Genomic DNA, 10,555 nt, shown 5'->3' with positions numbered 1-10,555 from the left:
GGAGTTTGACAACCTCTCCCCTCCCCATTTAGATGCTAAGCCAGGGCGGAGAGCACAGGTTGCATTCCTGTTGGCAAACATGCCTTTTGGCCCTGTTCGTGCACTCGTTCCACAAGTGTTTACTGAGCCCTGTGCCCAGGGTTGGTCATAGAGAGATGAATAAGAATTGCTTCCTGCCCTGGAAGAGTTCTCACAGTTGGCCATGGGAGCAAAGTTGGAAACAAATAACTCTAAGAAAATGTGACCAGTATAATAATAGAGGCTTGTACAGTTCTTTGGAAGGCCCGAGGCAGGGGCTGCTAACAGAGGAGGAGGAGGAAAGAGGAGGATAGCAGCTGCCTTCCCAGAAGGCACATGGGGGCAGGTCCTGTCCAGGCCCCCTGGGAGGGCCAAGAGGCCAGGCACACTTGGAGAGCTCCAGGGATTCCCGGCCATTGGGCCTCAGAGTGAATGTGTGAGTGGCAGGATAGAGGACCTCAGAAGGCAGGTACATAGAGGCCAGGTTGTTGACAGTGTATACAGTGGGGGAACCACTGACCAGTCCTGAGCAGGGGAGTGGCCTCCATTTTATATTTTAAAAAGAGCTCTTGGTTGGCAGAGTGAGGTGCGCAGGGAGCTGGTTAGGACACTAACGGAATAGTCTTGGTGTAAGAGAGTGAGCTGCTGGATGAAGGAGGTGTCGACGGGGGTGGAGGGAGAGGACAGAGGTGTTTAGGAGTGGTGTCAGTAGAACGGGGTAGCCAGTGGATGGTGATGGAGAGAGGTTTATGGCTCAGGAGCTGAATTTTCTGGAGAAGCCATCATCTAGGCAGGAAGCACAGCAGTGGGAGGAGGTTTGCAGGGGGAGGCGATGAAGTCACTGTAGGACCTACTGAGTTTGCAGCATCTGTAGGACACGTGAGGAGTTGGAGTGGAAATATAGGACTGAAGGATAGGAGAGAGGTGGGGCTGGAGATGGAATTTACTAGCTGGAAACAATGGGGATAGAGAACCTTGCCCAGGGTAGGCATGTGGAATGAGAGAAGAGGACGCCGGGTCACCCGGGAGAACACCAGCACTAGGGTCCTAGTGGCAGCAAACTAGAATTCCCACTGTCATCAGATGGCTTAATAATAGCTTATTTGCCTTTAATAGGTACGCTTTATAGTGGGGAAAAATACATTAAAACAAAAGATTGTTACCTTGACTTATTTTCAGTTTCTGCTATGTTGTGTCAAAGGACTCCCTTAGCAGACACACTCACTTGTACCTTCTGGCTCTCAGCAACATGTAGATGGGACATTTGGTAATCAGCGTATTCTGGGGGAGCAGGTTTTGCAGGCTAGGCAGTGGGCGAGGCCTGGCCCATAAGGTATTCCCTTAATCCTCAGAGGCCTTTTGGAAACCGAAGGCTTTAAATTAAGTCTGCCATGCAGTTTGTTGTAACAGAATATCAGGTCCTCTTTAAAACCCATCCAGATCGAGGTCCTGACCCGGCAGCAGAAGCCGTGAAGAACTGTGAGGGCACTGCCTTGGGCACAGAGAAGCCTTCCCAGGCACCACCTCTGTCAGGGCCCTGCCGATGTGCACGCTGCCAAGCCTGGTCTGGCAGAGGCCTCTGCGCCCTGACCAGCAGAGATGCAGACCTCAGACTCTTTTCCTCTTCCGCCAGCACCACTGGGAGCCTTGGTGCAATTCAGAAGATGACGCGGGTGCGTGTGGTGGACAACAGTGCCCTGGGAAACACCCCGTACCATCGCCCTCCTCGCTGCATCCACGTCTATAACAGGAACGGGGTGGGCAAAGTGGGCGACCGCATCCTGCTGGCCATCAAGGGGCAGAAGAAAAAGGCACTTATTGTGGGGCATCGTATGCCTGGTCCCAGGATGACCCCCAGGTTCGACTCTAACAACGTGGTCCTCATCGAGGACAACGGGAACCCTGTGGGGACCCGAATCAAGACACCCATCCCCAGCAGCCTACGCCAGAGGGAAGGCGAGTTTTCCAAGGTGCTGGCCATTGCCCAGAACTTTGTGTGAACAGAGCCCAGGCACCGATTGCCTGGGGGCTCATGGATGGAGCCGTTCTGAGAGCTGTGCCTCTGCTGAGAGGGAGCCCGGGGCGCAGTGTGCTGTGAGAAAATAAATATTTTCCTGTATGTTTCTTCCTGAGCTTTCTGGGTGTGGCCATGGGGTCAACGGTACTGAAACAGTTAAAAGGTGCCACGTGACGTGGTGGTCTTTGCCTGCAATAGCCTGTGAACTCACCCAGGATTATCAGGCTCTGGAAAACTGGGGTACATGCCAAATGCCAGTTTGTAGATATGCAATGGAATATCACTTTCTAGCCAGGCAAACTGTTTATTTGCCTTCCAGAGTGTCATCTTCCTGTGTCAGAGGGCCGGAGGTGCTAAATGGGTATGAAGGTGACTGGGTTGCTGGGTTAGCGTGAATGGAGCCGGGGGACCGTTTCCTCCAGCACAGCGTGGCCTCCAGCCTCCGAGAGAACCTGCACCGTGATCCTTCCTCCACCATGGGGTGCCCTCTGCTAGGCACCAGCTGCTTCTCTGTGCCCAGAGCAGACAGCTTCCTGCCTTGACTCCTGGGGAAATGCACTAGCTCCGGTGTTTGCAGAGCACCAAATCGTGGGCCTGTGCAGGGGATTCAGTGACAGTTTACCTCCCATTTGTTTGTTGGTCTCCTTGGGGAGGTTCTGGGGCGCTCCCTTAGTTTCTTTAAATGGAATCTCATCAACTCATTTCTAAAGTCACTCCTTTATTCATTCAAACTGTCCTGGGCACTTCTCATTAAACATTCCAGTGGCCTCTGAGAGGCAGAGTTGCATGATGATTAAGCACATGCTCTGTAGCCAGACCGCCTGGGTTCCAATCCTGACTCCACCACTTACACGTAATGCCTTTGGGCAGGTTATTTTGCTTCTTACACCTTCTGTTTCCTCACCTGTAAAATGGGTACATGATAATGGTACCTGCTTGATACGGTGGATGTAAGAAATGAGTTCGTGCCTATGAGTACCTGGTGATAATAAGCACTTGATAGGCATCAGCTGTTTTCTGCTCTGCAGCTGCCAGCGCTGGGAAAGAGAGGTGAGGATAAGTACATGTCCGTGCTCTCCTGGGCAGATTGACACAGATCACCTAATGACTCCAACACATGCAGATCCCCAAGTGTAACAAGTGCCTCCGATGGAGAGGTTAGACTTTTTCCATGGGACAGGAGGCGGCTTCCCTGAGAAAAGGTTGCATGGTCTGCTTTTTGAAGAATGAATAGGCATTGTGATAGAAGTCAGAATAGTGGCTACCTGCGGGGGTGGGGAAGAGCATAGACCACAAAGGTCACAAGGGAAACTTACGGGTGTTGGAAATGTTCTAAATCTAGATCTGGGTGGGAGTCACGTGAGTGTATACATCTAAATAATTATTGAGCTGTATACTTCAGTGCACTGTACTTTACACCTTAGTACAAATAAATGGACAGGCATTAGCTAGGTGATAGAGGAGGGGAAAGTGTTCCAGGCAGAGGGAAGAGCATATGCAAAAACCCTGTGGCAGAAGGGAATGGGGTGAGTCCCAGGGGCTCAAAGGAAAAGCCGATGTGGCTAGAGCAGGGCGAGCAGGAGGGATTGTGGTGTGGGATGGGGCTGGAGAGGCAGGGCCAGCCAAGCCTGGGAAGCCTTCCTTATCCTGAGGGCGTTGGGACGCTGTTGGAGGGTATTCAGCAAGGAGGGTCAGGGTGGTGGGAGGGGAGATACGGTTGGATTGACTGTGGAGTGGGGCTGAGGAAGTCCAGAGTGGACGAGTGTAGGCTTTGCATGATGATGACCTGCTGGCCTAGGGCGGTGGTGAAGGAGGGGAGCAGAAGCCTTTAGCGGGTGCAGTTGACTGGGCTTGGCAATGCATTAGGGTGGCGGGGAAGGGCCAAGAATGTGTCTCAGGTGTCCAGCTTCCGCGCCTGGATGGTTGGTCTTGCAGAACACCGAGCTGGGTGCTCTGGGGGAGGCCCGAGGGTGGGGGAGGGTGAGTAGCTGAATGGCGTCTGAGTGGAGGCACCTCTGAGATGTCCGAGAGGTGTCAAGTAGGCAGCTGGATGTAAGTAATCTCTTAAATTGGAATAGCACTCAGTGTCTATTTTGAAAGCATTTGTGTGTACGTGCGCTCTTGGTGTTCCTCACGGTTTGGTGGCCACTGGTTCCGTGTTTTACGTGAGGACACCGAGTTTCAGAGGTAACGTGATTTTTTTGCAACTAACAGATGATCAAGCTGGTCTCAAAGCCAGAGCCCATGACTTCACCGCAGGGGTCTTCCCACAATGTCCAGGGGTCTTACTTTTGTGGTTGATGAGCCCTTGCCATCTTGAGCTGATTCTCACTAGCTGTGAGTCTAGAGGATAATAATATGGTTTTCCCGAATTCAGTGGGTTCACTTGGAGCCTCACCAGCTCAGCCTTGACTGCTGGGAAGCGAAGGCTCTTCTTTTTCCGTCTTCCTGGTCGAGGCGTGCACCGCTCCCCAGGGCTGCTCTGATTAAAGGCTGATTCAAGGTCCCTCTGGGTATTTTAGGAGCTAGCAGCCCTCTTCACCGGGCCCTCTGGAAGGGCCGGCAGACTCTGGCTGACTTGCTCTGCTGCAGCAGCTGACGCTGGCCACGGAGGAGGAATCGCCTGCACCGGGGCCTGCCTTGCCAGGGACGAGTGTCTCCCCAGCTGCAGCAGCTGCTACTCAGCAAGTTCTTAATTCCTCTGCTTTCTGGGCTGCTTCCCGAAGGCTGGGGAGGAAGAGACCCCTGTCCTTAGTGAAGGGCGGGATTGCCATTCTCAGCCTGGCATCACCTGCTCAGGGCATGGCCTTTGCTCTGACCAGGGCAGCTTGACCAAAGCTGCCCTCTAGCTTTGAAGGGCACTCGCTGTCTAGGGTTGGCCTCACTTCTTCCCCTGCCCTTAGTCAGCAGAACATGCGTCCATCCTTTCACGGGTCTACAGGGCACCAGCTGCCCTGATCCAGCCCCGCTCCCGCCTCCCTCCTGTTGAGGTTTGCGGGAGTCTTTCAAATGACTGTCCTGCCATCCCCCCTCAGCTCAGGTCTGCCATGGGCTTAAACACTCTTCCCAAGGTGTTCTGTGCTGACCGCTGGAAGGCTGTGGTTTCCAGGGGCTGGGGGCCAGAGACCGCTCCCCGACCGTGACGCAGGCCCTGGCAGCACACAGCCCAGAATAGCCTCAGCTCTGCTGCTTTCCCAGCTGCCCTATCACTTTGCAAACTGGAATCTAATTTGCTGTCCACCCTCCCCGCCCCAGTCTCTCAGTCAGTACCACTTTCTTTGCTCATGAAATATTTATAATCACAGATTATGTTTCCCTATGAGTATAAACTTGCTTTTGTTTTTTTCCCTTCTATGCCCTTAAGACAAGTCAAAGAGCCTCATCTCTCTGGGTTCATAGACCTCATCCAAGTGTCTGCTGCAGCAGCCGGCTCCACCCACAGGTTGACTCCCTCTGCCGCCCCACTGCTGAAGAAACGTGGAAAGCTGTACATTGGGGGTTGTGGTTGGGAGACCTGGGTTCCAGTTGGGCCTGTGCAAACTAGCCATGTGACCCTGGGCGAATCGCCGCCTGGGGAGCTGGGGAGCTCACCCCTTGGGGGCTTGGTGCCTCCACTGGTGGTCATGCCTCCAGGGTCACCAGGCATGGCTCTGACGGCACCCTTGCCCCAGCGACCTTGGAGGGTGTGCCCCTGGCTGCAGATGGGGACCTGGCCAAAGAATGCAGGGCTCACCCTGTCACCATCAATACTCCTGGAAAAATAGCCAGAAGCCAACCACCTCCGGTCGGGGTGGCGAGGCTACAGCACCGCAGGCATAGCAGGCGGTTCCCTCGGGAAACCCTCAAGGCCAGCCCTGCTTTACTGAGGTGCCAGGTGGGGGCAGAAGGGAGGGGGTGCCCCCTGGTGGGCAGGAGGCCCCAGAGGCCTGGCTCCTCCGGAATCAGAGTGAGGAGGAGGCCCCTGCGGGGCATGCTGGGCCTCACCTGGGCGCAGCCTCCTTAGCTTCCCTGCTCCATCCTCCCATTGCCTTTCTTGGCCGCTTGTTCTCTCTTGTTCTTTCTCAGTTGCTGAGAATTCTTGTTTTTGACGAAAATTGCATGATATTGGAATCAAATACTTACCTGAAATTCAAATCTGTCCCAGCAGCTGCATTTCTTTCCTTCCCCTAGTCTTGTGATTCAGTCTTTTAACAAAAAATTTCAGGATTTCATTTAATTCTTTCCCACCTGGAGGATGGATCACAGTTCAGTTCCCCTCAGTATTTTGGACACTTGCTGAATTGTTTTGCCAAATATTAGGTAATTTTCCAAATTAGGTGGACTTCCTAGGCTCAAAGTGAAAATGAGTTTGCTTCTCAGTTTTCAGCATCAAGCCAGTTTCATTATGATTTTTTAAAGCCAGTGGTTTCCAGCCAGATTCGGTGATAACCTGTTGTCACTTGCTTGATATCATGACAGGCTGTCTTGTAAGACATACCACAAGCTTTTTCTTTCTTTTTTTTTGGCTGCGCTGGGTCTTCGTTGCTGCGCGTGGGCTTTCGCTAGTTGCGGTGAGCAGGGGCTACTCCTCGTTGCGGTGCACAGGCTTCTCATTGCGGTGGCTTCTCTTGTTGTGGAGCATGGGCTCTGGGCACGCGGGCTTCAGTAGTTGCAGCATGCGGGCCCCAGAGGGCGCGGGCTTCAGTAGTTGTGGCACGTGGGCTCAGTAGTTGCGGTGTGTGGGCTCTGGAGCGTGGGCTCAGTAGTTGTGGCACATGGGCTTAGTTGCCCCGTGGCATATGGGATCTTCCCGGACCAGGGATCGAACCGTGTCCCCTGCACTGGCAGGAGGATTTTTAACCACTGGACTACCAGGGAAGTCCGTGCTTTTTCTTTTTTTAAATGAAAATGAATTTAAACTTATTTTGAGAATTTCATAAGAACGCTTGAATAATTGGGATACCCCTGGATATTATGAAACTGCTTGGCAGTTGATTTTAGGCCAAATATTTATATGACAAATAGATGCAGCTCTCGGTCAATCGAGACTGATGATCTGGTGTGGGATCAGAGCCATCCTGCCCTCTCCCTGCTCTGGGCTCCCTGGTGATTTGTACCACCTCCTAGGGCTGGAAGAGGAGAGAAAGAGAGACCTTCTCTCCCGGTGCTGGCCTTTTCAAGGGATGCCATGCCTGGCCTCCCATGGTTTCCCGGGCTGGGAGTGGGCAGTACTGACCCATCCCCATGGGCTAACCCAGTGCCCTTCCTGGCTGGCACAGAGCAGAGCTTTCGTTTGTTCATATACCTCACTGGCACTGTCCTTACCCAGTTACATTAGCTCATCGGTTTGCTGCTAACTCTGGTTAAAGGTTCGCTAGCGAAGAAGAATGAAACCCTTGCTTCAAAAGAGATTTTAGAGTTGTCTGTGGATTTCGTTTCTCCAGGCTGGGTCCCTACAATAGACAGACGATTAAGAATGACTTACATGGTTCTCCAATTATTTGAACAGTGTTTGCTGCAGATCTGCTGTCCCATAGGCTTACCTTTGTAATTAATTAAATTGCTTTCTAGTAGGTAACTGCTTGCAGAGGGACAGTCCACCTATATATATTTTTTCTTTTGTAAAATAAAAAGAATTAATTTTAGTCTTACCCATTCCCTTTATTTATAAGATGTATTTATGGTTTTAAAAAGTCTGGTGCTGAAGCACTTAGGGAGTGAAGTGTCATGATATCTGCAAGAAATTACCAACTGATACATCTAAATGAGGAGTATATGGAGATTATACTATTTTTTCAACTTTTCAAAGGTCTGACATTTTCAACATGTTAGTAATAAAAGTAATAAAAACGAATGACTGCTTTTTAAAAAATAAATTCTGGGAGGAGGAATCAAGATGGCAGAATAGAAGGATGTGGCTCTCACCTCCTCCCACAAAAAAAATTCTGATGATAAAACCAAACCTGTGTGTGAAACGTGTTTGCGTTGGCCGGGGCCCTGGCTGGCCCCCACAGCTGTGGCTGTGCGCTGGCCAATGGGGACGGGACAGTTCAGGCAGCAGGAGCCAGGGCTGCCAAGTCCACTCACTGCTGCCCACGCACCAGCTTCTGACCTGGCCGTTCTCACCATCCTCCCCACTTCTGGGCCAGGGCTTGGGTTGTATTCTATAGGAACGTGGCTATATTATTTCTTTTAACTCTGTGTTCCCAGCACCTGGCACATAGTAGGTGTGCGGTAAATGTCAAACTAATAGATTTCCTCTGTTCAAGTCTGTGGTGCGCTTTTCAAGGTGAGGAGAACTTTGCGCTTCCTAAGTAACACTGTTAGTCGATGTGTACTTTGTTTTGGGGAAGGTGCAGGGTGCCTCTCTCACCACGGGCATGTCATAGCTAACCCACCTGTGGCTTGAGTTCATTTCAAAACAAAACTGGGGGCTTTGTCTCACCCATGTGGTTCGAACCTTTCACTATGACTGTGTAGACTTGGGGGTTGAGGAGCCCCCGAATTCCACAGGGGAAAGTAGCAGATTCAGTCAGACCTTGGGTTCTCTGGTGCCTAGTCCTGTTCTTTTCCACAGCATCACTGAGCACTTTCTTTCACCACTGAGTTTAAAAACATGATGAACAAAAGAATAAAAAATAAATAAAAACATGAGGAACTTTCTGAAAAATACATTTGGATGGGGCCATACGTACCCAGCCGGTAGGGGTAGGAAGCAGCATTGCTTGTGAGCAGCTGGCAGGATCGGGGCTCCCTGGTAAGCATATTTCCCAAGGTGTGGTGACCAGGCTGTTGGGTGTGCAGCAGTGATGGGATTGGGAGGAAGCAGATTTGTGATGCTGTGTCTGAAACCTCCCCTCTGACCCTTTAGGTCCCCCACTGGGTCCGAGGGCTTCAGAGCACCTCACAGCCCTCTCTTACTCCTCCTGAGTAGCAAGGTGCTTCCTCACTGGGGTCCTTGTGGTCTCTGAACACCTCTACCTCCGCAGAGCCCTTTCGCTGTACAGATGCCCCCATCTTTGTGATCTCACCTCGTGCCTACTGCTAAGGCTTCCCCCAGCTGGGTGGTAGGTAGGGCTGAGGTCCCCGTTTTATACACAGAAAACCGAGTAAGTGTGCAGTGGAATTGAGCCCAGCGTTCTTATTACTCTATGCGTGCTACGCCTGGTACCCAGACCCCCCCCAGGCATAGTGCTTCTCACACCTCTTTGTAATTGATAATCCCCATGGGCTCCGGAACAGTGTCCGTCTTGTTCATGGCTGTCTCCCCCATGCTCAGTAAATGCACAGAAAATATTGAGAGCTCCAGTAAGTTAATGACCCCCCCAAACGTGCTCTTTGACCCCTAGGACCTGCTCTTTGCACAATGCCCTAAAAACGATAAAACATATTGGAGAATAAGACCTACAGCCTGCCCAGTGGTGTCGTCAAGTTAATGACCCCCAGCACACGCTCTGCGCACACACAAAAACAATCATTTATGGAAAGGTGACATTTCAAAGTGAAAGACCCTCATTGTACTGAGACCTGAAATAATTTTTCCAAAGTTCCATGACAGTCCTGGCCTGACCACGTAGGGACAAGAAAACTCCTGTGCCCAACCTGGAGGAGGAGCCGATGATGTCTATTCAAGAAAGATACAGAAGGTCTTCTCCCCCTCCCCTGTCTTCCTCTGATTATGAAAATGTAACCCACTAAAGTAGTCGGGGCAGCGCAACGCTTGCCTGCCTGCTTGAAAGCCTCACCAGCATCCTGTTCTAATAAATCACTTCTCATCTATCAAAAAAATATCGAGAGCTCAAAGGTTAAAATTTGGATTCTCAATTTAGGAGTCTGTACAGATGTCTAGTATAGGAGTCAGCAGAAATGGACATTTATGGTATATCTCCAAGGACCGGTGCTGGGTAGCGTTGCAGATCTGCATGTAGATCCTTACCCTGTGGACTTCACCCACACTGGCCAGATGCCCAGCGTTTCCTCTTCGTAAGCTGTCTTCCCATGCCAAGTCTGGATTGATAACCCTGTTAAACTGGAGTTCACGTTTGTGTCCAAAGAATCAGTGTGTGCTTCCTTGGAGAAAACCCATGATGAGGTGTGGCTTTTGGCCGTACCTTGGGTATCTCTTACCAGGACTAGCCAGGCATGAACAAAGAGCCTTTAACTGCAATTTGGTTTCTAAGTTTTCCAAACATAAACTACTTTATTCCTAAACTTGCTTTCAGTCACACAAAAATTTTTAATACCTTCAAATGTTCAGGCAACAATAAAAAAGATAGTTATGAAGCACCTTATAAGGCCATAGTTTCTACGGGGTGCAGAGGGCAGCAGTCCCTTCAGGCGAGTGGATGTCTGTGGGATGGATGGGAGGGGGAAGATGAAAAGCTCAATCCTTGGCTCAAGTTCATTGGGTTAAATGATGTCCTTGGAAGCAGTCAGCAGTCCTCAGGCTTAGGCAGGGGACAGAAAGAAAGGGAGTAGGAGGAGAAAAGAAAGCGGTGCACGTGATGGAAAATGACAGTGTGTCACCATAAATCGGCCTCA

The 10,555-nt window shown here is 51.0% G+C and overlaps 1 protein-coding gene across 3 annotated transcripts in view; it reads left to right on the top strand.

Moving 5' to 3' along the window:
- MRPL14 (mitochondrial ribosomal protein L14) overlaps nt 1-2,137 on the top strand; it is a 12,902-nt gene extending 10,765 nt beyond the window's left edge. For all 3 annotated transcript variants that reach the window (XM_082848132.1, XM_082848131.1, XM_082848133.1), the window contains exon 3: nt 1,652-2,137. In XM_082848132.1, the coding sequence (XP_082704258.1) occupies nt 1,652-2,018 (367 nt within the window). In that variant the 3' untranslated portion in view covers nt 2,019-2,137. The remainder of the gene's footprint in view (nt 1-1,651) is intronic.
- The last annotated feature ends 8,418 nt before the right edge of the window (nt 2,138-10,555 follow it).

This window comes from Leucopleurus acutus (genome assembly GCF_964270905.1).
Source record: "Leucopleurus acutus genome assembly, chromosome: 10".
Lineage (NCBI taxonomy): Eukaryota > Metazoa > Chordata > Mammalia > Artiodactyla > Delphinidae > Leucopleurus > Leucopleurus acutus.
This window is presented reverse-complemented; position numbering and strand designations above follow the sequence as displayed.